Below are 15,489 nucleotides of genomic sequence, written 5' to 3'. Positions count from 1 at the left end.
TTAAATTTATATGATTTTTTTCTTGTACGAGTTTTCACGAGTAAGGTTTTAGTAAGATATAAAAAAAGAAGGTAGTTTCACTTTAAATTTTTTTTCACATACTATAAATTGTGCTCATTGCCGTTTACACTTTTCATAAATTGCTCAAGTACCGCTGCCACCTCAACAAATTATTGCTTTAGAAATTTTACTATTTTTTAAGATAATGTTTTACCCATTAAAAATATAAAACACACACACTTATTTAAACTTATTTTTATTGTGTTTTGGCACTACAAAAATTTTGCATTATCTGTAGTGTTTTATGATCCTTAAGAAGTATTTTACCGTCAATAAAAACTTCTTTGTGTAGTCGTGAATTCCACATCTTCCATGTCTTGTATATTGTCTGAAACCAATATTTGCATATTGAATAATAAAATTTGCAAAAGAAAATAGATTTCGCACATTAGGTATTACAGATAAGATTTGCCTTGTTTGAGTTACAATCGCAACAGCAACCGGTGTATTGCACGATTTTTTAAGGTATCACGTTCGACGTGAAATTCTGACAACTTTGGCAAAAGTACAGCGCTCTAACTGGTAAAAATTAGGTCATTGTTGCACGCCTACTCTTTTAAATCGGCATTATAAAACTTTTTTTCCACGATTGCTTCATTCTTTTCTTTGTAATTTTTAATAGTAAATTATCTTCAATATTGGGCTTAAGTGCTGCAATACTGCCGCCTTTATTATATGTCTCGAACAAGCCCATTCTTACTCTACTCCTACACCATGCACGCGGCCATCCACTTTCCTCGGATATGCAGTGCCGCCGCGCTCCTTGAATTTTTGCAATCTCTAAATGAGCTGCATAAATTGCTGCTTACTAAATTCTGATAAAAAAATGAATTCCTTATGTGCATTAAACAATGTTACATTTTCCTACCTTCCAGTTTATATTTAATTTTAAAATAAAATTGCGCTCCCTGAGGCTGAAATATATTTTTTTAATTCTTAAAATGACTTATTCGAAGTCACTAGTCATTTTTGTTTTTACTTTACCAAAGAATGTAATGAATTAATTTTAAAAGAAGCAGACAAAAGCATAGTTTAAGTCAAATGGTGGCAAAACTTGAAACTTTTAAATTATTTGATTTGATTTTTTTTAATTTGTCTCGGCTTAGAGATTGGCAAAATGAGATGTTTATTTACGCTTTGTTTGGTTACACTTTAATTTGAAACTCGTACACAATTATGTCGGCATATTCTTGTGAAAATTAATGTTCAATAAAAAGAAAAAAATATCGTTTAAACATGGGCGAGTGCGTTTTGGAACGGGAATGGACCATAAGTTATAATGTATCCCTGTACCTCGTCGAATTGCTCAGCCATTTTGCACATAACCGCAGTATGCTTCATTGGCTACGACATATCTTTAGATATTTTACCTTTGCACCCACTTGCATTTATAAATAATTTCGTTAGAGTAAACGAATTCATCCGGCTTATAAAAATCAGCTCGTTTTGACAGTCTGAAAGGCAAAAGCAAAAATAAAATACACGTCACTTTTGTTTTTGTACTACTGCTATCACCTTGAATAGATACACCTTGAACATGGGTCTCAGTGCAAAAATTTTATGGTGAAAATATAATTTTATATTTTAATTTTTAAGCACTTTATAGCTGTAAAAAATTTAGAATCCAATGTACTTTTTTAACAAAGTTACAAAATTACAACTAAAACTTCAAAATTCAAATAACCTTCAATAGTGCTGTAAGCCTTCAATCTACCATTTATCACACAGTTACGTTTATTCAAAAAATTTCAGCATTTAGGTGTAAACACGTTTTAGCAGAGTGAAGTAAGTGTAGGAGGCATTGAGTAAGGATTGGAAAAGCTCCAGCGAAATGGGATGAATATGTCCCACCATCATCTGAAAAAAATTAAAAAATAAAACCAGACTAAATAAAGTACATGTATACGACATGGATATGCAACTCTTCCTACCGCTGGTGGCTTCTGGGCTCGCAAGATCATCAAAAGAATGTATTTTTGCACCGGTATTGGAAATGTGAACCATTCAGTGTCATAAGCAGCGGCTGCAATCGCAAGATTCTATGACCACGAAAAATTAGTAGTTGGCAAGCTTTTATTTAGTAAGTATTTAAGTTTTCTTATAAATCAATTATTTCTATAAAAATATGTAAAATATTAGGCAGTCTAACTATAGACCTTCGGATATTTTTTTATAAGTATTTTGTGCTCTTTGCTCTGTGTAAATTTCGCTCTTCGGAACGCCGTTTAACTTTGCTTTGTTTTATCAAATACAAAAAATAAAAATCTCTGCGGCTCGTTATATGGATTTCAGGAAAAATAATAATTTAGTTCCTACTCCAGGAGAAGCATTTTCAAATCGTTTAATACTTGTTTTGTTTGGAAATTTAACCGCTGGACCGCTACATGATGGAACAATGAAAGAATTTAATAAGACTTCAAATTCTTCGACTTTTCATTTTTCACCCTCTAAACAAAATTTTTAATTGTCACTGAATAAATTATGTACATAAATAGATAAGTATGAAGTATTATCGTCAAGTATTTTTGTTGTAATCTGTGAGAAATCAAGAATTTCAAGATTTATTAAGAATGGATAAATAAATTTTTAAAAATTATTATCAAAATCATCGCTGAGGCTGATTTTTGGTTAAGGGGCTTTTTAAGCAAGCATAAGTACCGGATTTTGATCGGCGAAAATCCACGTCAGATTTATCAAGCACCTCTACACTCCGAAATTCACTGTTTGGAATGGATTTGCTGCGTCCACTTCCAATGGCTGTCATCCAAGTTGGTCTACTAAGACCACCGAAATTCTATCTCAAGCATAGTGCCGATGTCAATGAGGTTCGAAAGAAACAACTGATTGTCAGACAACAGAAATTCTTATTTAATTTTGTATTGAACAGTTGCGCCAAATTAACGTTTTTATATTTTCTGCTTATTTAATACACCAAAACTACCTAAAAATCATGATAAAATTTAGCAACACCTTCTAACACTACATTTTTCGCAGCTTTGTTTCGACGGACACAGTGCCCAAAAGGGAACCAAGTTTGAAAGGATGCATGATGATGATCGCCAGTTTAATTTACATTTATACAACAAATTTGAGAACCCGATGGTTTATGTGTTTTTATACAACTTATACACAAAAGTAGCGTTTGCCCGTTGGCTGGAGTGGCTGACTCGAAAGACAAGTCTCAGGATATGTGACTATAACATGGCTGTAAAAGCTGTGGATCAAGCCATAATTCTTTCGTTCTTTATTTATCCTGCATAAAGAGGTATCTAGTTATGAAATCAGTGAAATACACTCGGAGGTTTTTCATTGCCTGCCAAGGGGCGGCCGCTATTAGAAAAAACTCTCATTCTTCATTTGGTGTTTCGAGATTCGAACCTTATACAATATATAAAGGGTGATCAGATTGGAGGTACTTTATCCAATAGGTTTTTTTTTGAGAGATCACGCGAGATCAAACTAAATACATAATTTTTTCAGTATTCATAAGGAAAGACTTACACCTTAACAACGTTTACAAAGGGTACAATTATTACGTATTCGTATTACGAAAATTGACGCTCTGTGAAAAGTGTTCATCACGCGCTCAGACCAACAATTTTGTTCAGCAATGAAACCCATTTTTGGCTTACTAAAATTATTCCTGAGTTACCGATCGAATACTCCAGCGAGTAATTCAAAATTGGTGTTTACGGATGGCCGAATTACGGCGCATTTGCGACCAACATTTGAAAGAGATGATCTTTAAAAAAATAAATGTTAGAATAGTTCTACACAAATTTAATAATTGTTTTATATTAATTTTTAATCTGATATTTCTAAACTGATCACCCTTTATTGTAAATAGTAGTACCTGTTCCCGCAGTTCATTCGCATACCAGTACAGTGACAAAATCTGTGCAAATATCATTGTAATATAAGCACAAACGATAATCGCCTGAGCTGAGGAGTCGACCTGTAACGAAATGTCCATACATAAATGAAAATAAATTAATATTGATGAATTAGCTTTTGAAACTCCACCATCTACTTACAATAATCAATAAGAAGAGCAGTGCACATAAAAGTGTGCCAAAAGCGAGGAATTCCAAAAGAAATATGTAGGTCGTCAAATCATTCACTTGGCCGATATAGCTGCATACATGGAAGAGTAAATGTATTGGTATGTACGTTTATGTGTAGAAAAACATTCGGTGGAGAAAGCTTTTGATACATTTTTCATTTTATATTATATTATATGTAAGTTACTCACTTTATAATGCCCAGCTGATATTTAATGCATTCCTTAATATTTTTGTGAATCAACGAATCGACATGCCTCACGCGATGTAATGTTTTCAAACGAAATTGCAAAGCTTTGCACATCACAATGCCAAACATAATTAAGGCGACAATTAGACTTGTATAGGGAATATACATGCAACAGCCCATGGGGGTGATTATCATCTGATAAACGTACCAAAATTCATAGAACGGACTCTTGTACTCGTCAACGCCTGGAATCATGCTACCAAAAGGTAAAACTTTTGACGAAAGAAAATGGAAATAACGGAAATTTATATTAATATATATATTATTAATCTGGAATGAGCACCATAAAAAATAGCGAACCTCTTTCAGTGGTAAAAAATGGATAGAGAGCAAAACCGAAGCAGGTGAGAAGCCCAAGAAAGAGATTACCCCGCGCCATATATTTTCCTGTTGAATTAACCTCGTTTAGTAAATCCTGTATGTAAAAATCTTCTGATTTCTAAGGAATAAATAAAAGAAGAATCGTGTCAAATATTAGAAAAAGGTTTAAGATCTAATAATTTTGGGTGCGATTTGTTCAACTTTTTAAAATATTTCGAAATGACGCAAAATAAAGTATATTTATGCTCTATATATATATGTATATGCTTATAATTATATATATGTTTGTATCTAATTGGTGCATATACCTCTGTAAGATAAATGATTTCTCATCGCTCAAAATATCAGATAAAAAACTTAAAAATTTGGTATTCAGAAAACAGCAATGGCAATCGACAAGTTCCCTAATTCCTTAATGTTGACATTAATCTTCTGCACTTGATATTTTCAGCCGCAACTTTCTTTGAAAGAGAGATTCACTTTGGTCAGGAAATGCAACTTGAATTAAGAAACAACCGACCAATCGCGCGAATCATGCGCTAAAGATGGACAAAGACCATTTGAAAGGAGACTGTACAGTTTGATATCAGTTATTATATTTCCCCGTCATTCTTAGGTGAAACATAAGACCTTATCCTGTTAAGATATAATTTTTCGCATGAAGTAATAAATTTGAAACCTTGCTATTGCCTGCTAAAGGGCGACTGTTGTCAACTTTTGTTCGTGTCGGAGCATTGAACATGATACCTGCTGATGGAGGCAGATGTAAGAAAAAGCCCTCTTTGCGTCGGGAAGGTCTCATTGATTCGCCCGGTATATTTAACTCTTTATTGAACTTGTCCAAAAGCGTTACGCAGTTACTAATAAAAATTAAGAAGAAGAAGAACTACACATATAGCCCCGGTGTTTGTTGTGCTTATATTCACATAAGAAGTTTCACATACAGAGTATGTATGAACTGAAATAAGAGCTGCGCTGAAGAGTTTACCTCGTTCACTTCCCATCATACAAAATCTGACAGCTACCCACATTTCGTGTACTTGATATTCTGTAATGCAATCGGCAACAGAAAAGGCATCGGACACTTTTTTCTCTGGAGCGTGTATTTTTTCGTATGATATGATCTGGATATCAACTTGCACATTCTATCGACTACCGTGATTGCGTAGCCAACGGGCGAAAGTCCATATAGTACCTCATATAGATTATTATGCGCCTGTGGGGCGTTGCCATTGTTCCAGCTTCGGCAATATGTGCTTTTCGCTCATAGAGGAGATTATTTTAATGATTAATACTCGCCATATACAGTAGCGCAGTAGTACACAGAAATCTTGACACTCAAATATCCACAAAACTTTTATTGTACTTTTGCACACCTGAAATCTATGTCAAAATTATTTGTAAAAATGGATATGCATATACATATGCGAGTACATATTCTTTAGTTGTTTTAATATAGGATTCGAGTGGTCTAGAAATTTCAAAAAATTATTTTTTTGTTTTTTCGATATTTCGAAAATATAGGATCTTAAGAATATACTGTGAAATTTTCATGCGGAAATTCCCAATATTATAGCATCTACAGCCCATTAACTAGGTAGAGAGCGGTCCGCGCGCTCCTGTAACTCAGCTACAGTCATAGTGATTAATAATTTTTTTTTGCTCTTTGTGTTTCAGATAAATAAAAGAGCCAAAATGGACAACTCCGTCCAGGTCCAAATTTTCGGGTGGGTCAACTTCTGCTACTTTAAAATTATTTAAATAAAAAAAAAATTTAATTTTTGTATGTAAAGGAAGTTAAATAAAAAAACTAAAAAAATTAAATCACGTTTTCATTTTTCTTATTGTAAAAAAAATTCTGAAAATACCCTAAATTTTCGAGCTCGGGCGACCACCGGGACCCCTTAATAGCCTTAAATTGGAGCATTTATAAAGTAATATTTTGCTGATTGGAAATTGAAATTAGTTTGAGGAAAAATTATAACCATACTAAATCTGACTTTAGGTGCGAAGGTTGTGGTTTTTGTGACGTTAAGTTCAAATTTTAGTTCTTCACAGTCGCTCATTTTTATGGTACATTTTTGCACGACTTATCAATCGCACACACAAATAGTGATTAAAAAGGTATGTAAACTAAGTGGCACAGAAAAAAATTTAATCCCACTAAATTCCGTAAAAGTTTAATTACAATTGACCGCCACACAAGTGTCCAGATTAGAGTGTCCGCTACTGTATAGCTCTACATGGAAGGCAAATAAAAAACGTTATCGCCTTCTTTACTTTAAAACAACTTAATAAATGTGTTTCTCGACCATCCTAGTGTATCCAAACATTTATCTGTCTCTGTAATATATGATAGCAGGATATCAATGAAAAAGTCAAATGCAAACGATCATTCGATGTATAGCACTCCTAGTCCAGGACCGAAAGTGTGAGCACTTAAGCTTGCGAGCATTTTAACCTTATGATTTACATCTTAACTCGTACCTTTAAGTCATAGTAAAAAATTTCCAAATCACTCAACAACTGTTCGTACTTCTTCCGATCGTACAGTAGTAGATAAGCCCTCAGTATTGTATTGAACCACAGCACCAGCATGTAGGAGTTCCTAATTATGGCGCCAATACCCTCGCTGGTGCGAACCATATAATAGAGTTGAGTGAACACCAAAAACGTTGTCATCGATAAGCAAACGTAACGACGCCAGGTATGCTCATAGATCAGTGACCAGAAGCGCAGAATTCGTACACTCATATGGATCATTTGCAGATCATCGAACATGCTGTTGCTGTTTTTCTAACAAGTTAAAGTGGTAACGCGAATGTACTTATATCTGAACTGCACTTACACAATTCAACTTTTCATTTATATGCAAAATTTGACGAACATTTTTGAACGTCGCTTAGTTGCCTGTAATGATTTGACCTTGAAAGGATAATTTTGAATTCAGGCAAATTAGTTAAAATATATAATCTGCATGACATGAAATGGTGTGATTTGTAAAATATGTTACTGAACACTGCAAAAAATTAGCAACCATTTGAGAAATTTAAGAAAATTTGTTGTATGTGTAACAAACTAAATTATGAGTTGTACTTGTTCTAGCTTTTAATTGCTAACACAGATCCTCAAGTCAAAGTTCTTTCTTATATACTCCTTAAAAAGGTAAGTACGTATATTCCATTGTTTTAAATACAATAATGTTTTAAAACATAGGAATGAGTGTGCATTAGGATGGCTCAACACTTTTTGTTCTATGGTCAAAAAAATTAGACATCTACTTTTTTTTTAATTTACTCGTGCTCTCAACGTTTTCAAAATTATCATTGAGTTTATTTATTTATTTAATTTATTTAAGTAAGGAATGCAATTATATTCTTGCTAGCCTAGCATTATAAATAGGATCTATGAGTTTGAATGTGATTTAGGTCTAAGGTTTTCAATGGCGCTCCAGTAAATGACAAGTCGATATCTTTGACATTATTTAGTTCACTTGGAGTTCGCGCAATGGGTGCATACATAGCATAATTGAATTTGTTTAATTGCGCGTGAAACACGCCAAAAATTGGGCAAGTTCCTAACAGGTATATTGTTAGATAGTCTTCTTCGTTTTGAATACGCTCTTGATTTTCATGTGAATGGCTTGGAAAGCCCTCCAGATAAAAGCGGCGTATTCTAAACTGGCCCTATCAATGCTATATACAAGTTTTTGAGAGTAAAAGGATCTGATAAATCTGAACAATTACGTCGAAAAAAGGCGTGTATATTCGGAATTTAGTAGTCTATATGGTTACTGAATGTGCGTTTAGAGGCGAAATATACCTCTACATTTTTAATTTGGCCTGTAGTTTTCAGTTTAAACCTCGAAATATGGTAGGTATTATATATATTATAGTATTTGCTTTTCTTGAAAAAACTACTTAAGAGCATTCAAATATAAACGACAGTATTCAAGAATAAACTTTCGCCAAGTCAGAAAGCAATAAAACTGAACTTTCAGCATTCGATACGTCGGAGTAAATTTTAATATCATAATTGAAATGGAGAAATTTCGAAAAATGAAAACACGAACTTATACAATACCATTAATAAAAATTATGAAGGGAAGTGGGCCGAGAATACCACCTTTACCGGACGAAACCTGGAAAGGGCGAGAAGTTGTGTTTTTCAGTGCAACTGAGCAGGCCCCATAGTTAATTTGCTTATAAATATTATATTTCCATGGAAAAAATTCACTTTTTTTAGATAAATTTGGTATATAATGTTAACAGATCGATATTTTTTGATATTTTTGGTACAATTTTATACCAGACTTACGAAAAAATTAAATATTTTTCCCCATGGTAATTTTCAAAGCATTGGAAATTTGTTGAATTTTTTAAACAAAAAATAAATTTGGAGGTCAACATTAAGAAAAAAATGTTGTTTTTGGTCACCGTAATGTACTTATTCAAGTGTGAGTTTAAGTTTGTTACCGACTATTGTAAAAACGCATTCCACATTTTTCACTATTTCCTACCTTGGTTGGGGTTAAATAACAAAGAATACATACATACATATGTATTTATAATGGAATGAGGGTGAGTCCAAACTTTGGTTATTAATTATTTCATACATATGTATCATTCATACATACCCACTATTTTTACAAATCTTTGCGGAAGACTTACAAACATTCAACTTCCTCAAAATGTTACTTGTGAAATTTCTGAATTAATTAAGAAATCAAAGCAACTTAAAGAATTTGGAAACTTATGCAAAACTTTATGTAAGAAATAGTTATAATTTATAAATGAACTCAAGTGTATGCAGTACGTATACCCTCTGTTCCAAAAAAACTGAACTTTATATAACGCAATCTGAAATTAATAGTCGGCAACAGCAACATTATTCTAATTTGAGTAGATAAATACGAGCATAGATTGTGTTGGAAATTACTTTCTTCACCACTTTACATACTGACACAGAGCCGATTGATATACATATCTACTTTATCTTCTCTACTTTAATATTATATTTTCAATATTTCGAGCTTCTTCCACTTTTTTGAGCAAGAACTAAAATAGCATGACCACGCTTTAACTTATTTCCTTTATAGATTGATCCAATCAAAGCATTGAAAAATCTAAGTTTTCTGATACCCTCTGAAACATTTTATCATTAACTATTTTGCTCTCTGTACTATTAGGAATTTTCTTTAAAAATAAGCCTGCACTAATTTCCAATTGCCAAATCATTTACAAATGTATAATGGCGAAATACAAATTAGCAATACGAATGACTAGTAAATGTGTTTAGGCATACGTATAATACATATTATGTGTATACAGATGTTTGAGAATAAAACCCAAAGTCATGCAAATTAATGCCTCAAATGAATTCTTGTTGGGAAATTACGCATACGTCAACTATTGAACAATCAAATCATTAAAATCAATTATTTTATTACCTATAATAGAATATAAAATATAGGTACATATTCTGCATGGAAATCTATAGTACCCTTCTATAGGGTTCGGAACCATAACCGGAATCACATTATTTTTTCAGTCAATGCAAGTAATGGTGTAGGAACTACTCGTTTTTCGATAGTTTGAGTTTCAACAAATATAGGATAGGGGGTCAATCAAAATTTTATGTTTATGAGTTCATCCATAAACAACCTTTCAAGATTCACAAGGGGCAGTAATGTGCAACTTGAATAGTGATCTGGAGACATGATGTATATCACCTCTTACTGCCCATCGCCTAACTTGAATCCTTCTAGCGGGGAAATTGTTAACCCCAACCAGAGACTGGGTACCTCAAAAAACCCCAGCAGAAGGAAAGGGAACAAAGTGGATGATTTGGCTATCTTAGAGCGGACTGGTCCTAGGGCTGACAACCTTTACCAGTATTCATCAACAACATTCTTGAATAACTGATACCATCAAAATATACCGACCCAAGTAATGAATTAGGGATTGTAATTTACGTTTTCCTACTTGGAAGTGGAACCAATGGTCTGCATAAGACTGTAATACTAATGATAAAGATGATGTTGATAATTTCATTTTAATAAAGATATGATGCATATACACAGAACACATCCCATAGGTACATGTTCGTCTCACATTAGTGACACTCGTTTGTTCTTTTGATGGTAATTTTTTGCGTGCTGATTTATTTTCTAATAGGGCAAGGGGGCCTTTTAAAAGAAATCGCTTCTATAGTATGCTACATTTAACTTTTTTAGCTGCTACTTAATAGCTAATCGTAGGCCCGTAATCTTTGATTCTCATTATTAGTTGTAAGTTCTATAGAATACGAACTTGAGCATTCATATATTTAAAAGATAGCCCTAAAGCTTGTAAATCGTATAATCTGTACGTCAATATCATATCGTCGACTGAGTGGAAGATAGCCCTGTCTCAACAAATAGTTCAAGAATACCCCATCTTGGTTGCTGCTCTAAAAAAGTTGTATATTTAATGAGGTGTTTATTCTTTAAAAAATGTGAAGTAGTGGAAATTATAAGTTTAATAGAACTTCTTTCATTAATGATTTCCAAGTATAACCTTTCTATTCCTTTAGTGTACATATTCTCCAATTTACTTTTCTTTGTTGTTCAACTCCGTTCCATTACCGTAGAATTGTGTGAAAGCATTTGGTTTTCTCATTAACTGCTTTGACATAGGCCAATTATTCACTCAGCCAGCGATATATCCACAGCCGGGAGTTTGTAAAACTCAATCCATTAACTTCCATAGTGGACTAATCGCTTAAAAGACTCTCGACATCGTTTCTACATTTTTGCCATGGAGCACCTCAAATTGGAATTCGAATTTGGTCGTAAAATCTTGTTTTCTCATAAGGTAACTTAATGCACAAGACTCTTGAGAAGAGATGTCATCATTGAAACAATTTATTTTTTTGAAAATTTAGTTGGTAACCGATTTCGGTGAAAGGAGTGTGCTATAAAGCCATTTTTATTGAAGTTGCAGAAAGAAATTAGCCTTCTTGTTAATATTAATTGGTCGCCTATGGCTTTATTATGAGGGACTGTAAAACATTGATGTTAGCTGTGAAATGCTGAAATGACTAAGGCTTTTAAGGCAAAGTCTTAGGAAATAGTTTTGACCTGGCGAGGTAGAGCTTAGCCTACTCATGAAGAGAGCTGTGCCTTATAAATAACGAGCGCTGTTATGAAGAATTATAATGCTTCAGCTTTATTACAGTAATACAATACTATTCTGTTAACACAAACATTAAAATTAACATTAAAGGTGAAATTAAAGTTACACAAAAGTGCAAATTAAAATTAAAATTAATATTAAGGTCAAAACTAAAAACTAAAATAAAATTAAAATGAACGTTAAAAGTAAAATTTAAATTAAAACTGAAATTATAAATAAAGGTAAAATTAAATTCAAATACAAATTTAAATTAAAAAGTAAAATTGAAACTAAAATTGTGGTTAAGATTTACATTAACAATTAATTTAAAACAATAAATTAAAATAAAATTGGAATTTAAATAAAATTGAAATTTAAATAAAATTTAAATTTAAAATCAGAATAGAAATCAAAATTAGTATTTAACTTAGAAATTATAATAAAATTAAGATAATAATTTTGACAAAATCTAAATTAGCGGTAAAGATAAAAGAAAAAATTAAAATTAAAAGAAAATTATTATAAAACTAAAATTGAAAATTGCATTAAAATTAAAATTATTACACATGAAATTAAAGTTAAACTAAAATCCAAACCACAGAAAATTACTAAACAACACAAAACCTACTGATCTACTCTTAAACAATTCTACACAGAACATTATTAAACTTATAAGCTATTTAAGATATTGTAATATCCAAAATGAAATTGGCGACCGCCGTAGCCGAATGGGTTGGTCCATGACTACCATTCGGTATTTACAGAGAGAACGTAGGTTCGAATACACCAAAATTAAGAAAAACACTTTTGTAATAGCGGTCGCCCCTCGGCAGGCAATGGCAAACCTCCGAGTGTATTTCTGCCATAAAAAAGCTCCTCATAAAAAACGGAGTCGGCTTGAAACTGTAGGTCCCTGCATTTGTGGAACAACATCAAGACGCACGGCCCAAATAGGAGGAGGAGCTCGGCCAAACACCCAAACAAGTGGTACGCGCCAATTATATATATATATAAATGAAATTTAGCTAACACTCTACATACACATATATACACATCCAATAAATTAGCTTAAGGCCACAGTAGCCATAGCTATAAGCTTATTGTATTTTATAGTTAACTTATAACTACAGTCAATGTCAATAAATAAAAAATTCTCAATAAAAAAAAGTAAAATTAACATTAAAGTCAAAGCTGAAAATTAAAAAAATATATAAAATTAACATTAAAAGTGAAAATAAAATAAAAATTAAGACTAAAATTAAAAGCAAAGAAAAAAAATTGTATTAAAATTAACTCCTGCTGCATAGACTGGTACTTGAACCATTTCACCTACCTACTTAAAAATGGACTTTAATTTGCAACAACGAGTTTACATTAAATTGTGGCTTAAAAATGGATTCAATGGCGCGAAAACCTTAAAAATATTGGGAAACTGTTTGAGTAATGATACTCTAAAGAAAACAGCCGCTTACGAGTGGCATGAATGCTGCAGAAGATATCGTGAGTCCATCGAGTTGGCGAACGAAATAGTAGACCGTCGACATCGAAAACTTATAAAAACATCAATAAAGTGAAAGAAAAGTTGATCAATAACCGAAAATTTATTGTAGTTAATAATTTGGGTTTGCGCTGTGTTACTGCAAAGTTGATCCCAAAGGACCTGAATTTCATCACCGCATCATTACTAGATACGAGACGTCGATTTATATGTACGACACGCCATCCAGACATCGGCCTAGTAAGTGGAGAGCTCCAAATGAACCAAAATAAAAAGAACCACGTGGTTTTCAGTCAAAAACGAAAACGATGCTCATGATTTTTATGGATTACAGCGGTAGTGTACACTACACTTTTTTGCCAGAAGATTAGACAATTAATAAGGACTATTATTTGGACATTATGAGACGTTTACGTGAAGCAATTCGTCAAAAAAGAAAGGATTTGTTGATTTTGCGCCACGACAACGCACCTTCGCACAGTTCCATAATTATCCGTGAATTTTTGACCAAGTACGAAATAAATACGATCCAACAGCCATCGAATTCTCCTGATATCGCTCCCTGCGATTTTTTCTGTTTGAGTAAAAAAACCACTACGGGAAATGCCGAATGTTTTAATAGCCGAAAGGAAGTAACGAAAAAATCGAAGACGGCTCTGGTGACATGTTTCGAGAGCTGGATCAAGCGCTGGCATGAGAGCGTTGTAGTTGATGGGGACTACTTTGAAGGCGATAATATCGCTTTTGAGGCATAAACTTGTATTTTTAATTTTCTGAATATATTTCGGGAACTTTTTGATCAAAGTACTATGAGCTAAAACTAATATGAGCGACTCTAATATACCTTCGTTTACTTTTTTATTAATAAAAATACTGGAATTTAAAAAAAAAATTTCTTGCTTATTACATGAGCCCTTTAAAATGTTCGGTTAGGCCTTGAAAATCGATGTACGGTAGTTCTCTAGTAATTAGTAAATATGTTCTCGTTATTTCATAGTTATAAGTCACATGTACGGTGAATTAACTTTTGTTCAATTTAATAAAATATTAAACTAATTACACCATAGACAAATTTCGGAAAATAGTATTTTATAGGGCCCAAGTTAACGTAACCAATTTCAGATGAGCCGTATCACGTCAAAAACAAAAGAAAGTGATCAACCAAAATGCACTGAAAATTGTCAAACTATTCAAAACTGTACCATTAACCCACATTCATGTTCAAATTGTGTGCAACCTAATAAAAACCAAAAATATTTCAAAATATAAGTGAAAGAAAAGCACAACTAGGTGGTTCACAAGATGTCATAAGTGGCATATCGTTATTATTGAAACTCCAGCAAACTATTTTTAACTATGTGAAATTTCATAAGATGACTTGTACGGTACCTTTTTTAAAGTTTACGTTTTTTTTTGTAGAATACCCTAAATGCGTAAAGTCACAGCATCTAAATAAAGATTTTCTATTATAAACAAAGAACATTTTGTTTTCAGGCTCTAAATTACCTCAACATTTTTACGTGATACGGTTTTTCCGAATATGTAATCTGGGACTCAGACTAAAGTTTGCGTATTCAGCCCATAAGTTGTGAATATTTTACATCCCATTTTTATTAGTACTACCCTTGTACGATATATCAAAATTTACTTTCGTATACTTGTGTAAATCTTTTAAATGGAAAATTTTCTTAACCCACTGTAGAAAAAACTAAACACAAAAAAGTTCAACCAACCTCACTTACTCAGTACACGCATTTTAGTCTCCGCTTATTAACATACTATTGAATTGCATACTCATACATAAACACACATACGTACATACTTACAAACTTGTAACCCATATGCACATACATACCTAGCGCCAAAGAAGAAAGTAATGAAGAAATTTAAAGAAATTCTCCTCGAAGTAGAAAGAAGTGAGCGCGAGAAAAGCCAACTCCATCAGTCCAGCACGAAGCGGTTCATTCGGTGGCATTGGCATTGGCAAAGAGACATTGGAAGCCACACTGATGATGAGATGGAATTCCGTGGTCTGACATGCGAGTTGGTGTTATGCTGCGCCATATCCATAGGTTCAATGTTTAGGTTGCTTATAATATCATTTCAGTTGAGTGGCAGCTTTTGACGGAACTTGTTCTACTAAAA

The 15,489-nt window shown here is 32.8% G+C and overlaps 1 protein-coding gene across 1 annotated transcript; it reads right to left on the bottom strand.

Annotated features, from left to right (window-relative positions):
* Nucleotides 1-1,784: 1,784 nt before the first annotated feature.
* On the bottom strand, nucleotides 1,785-7,535 carry LOC128867881 (odorant receptor 49b). Its single transcript, XM_054109456.1, has 7 exons — nucleotides 7,180-7,535; nucleotides 4,672-4,810; nucleotides 4,313-4,583; nucleotides 4,095-4,194; nucleotides 3,914-4,015; nucleotides 1,992-2,099; nucleotides 1,785-1,917 (listed from the first exon to the last, which is right to left on the bottom strand). Exons 1-7 carry the CDS (start codon nucleotides 7,471-7,473, stop codon nucleotides 1,816-1,818), a joined length of 1,116 nt encoding a protein of 371 aa, XP_053965431.1. The 5' UTR covers nucleotides 7,474-7,535; the 3' UTR covers nucleotides 1,785-1,815.
* Between the last annotated feature and the right edge of the window lie 7,954 nt (nucleotides 7,536-15,489).

This window comes from Anastrepha ludens, chromosome 6 (assembly GCF_028408465.1).
Source record: "Anastrepha ludens isolate Willacy chromosome 6, idAnaLude1.1, whole genome shotgun sequence".
Classification (NCBI taxonomy): domain Eukaryota; kingdom Metazoa; phylum Arthropoda; class Insecta; order Diptera; family Tephritidae; genus Anastrepha; species Anastrepha ludens.
The sequence above is the reverse complement of the archived record's forward strand: the minus strand, read 5'-3'. Positions and strand labels throughout refer to the sequence as shown.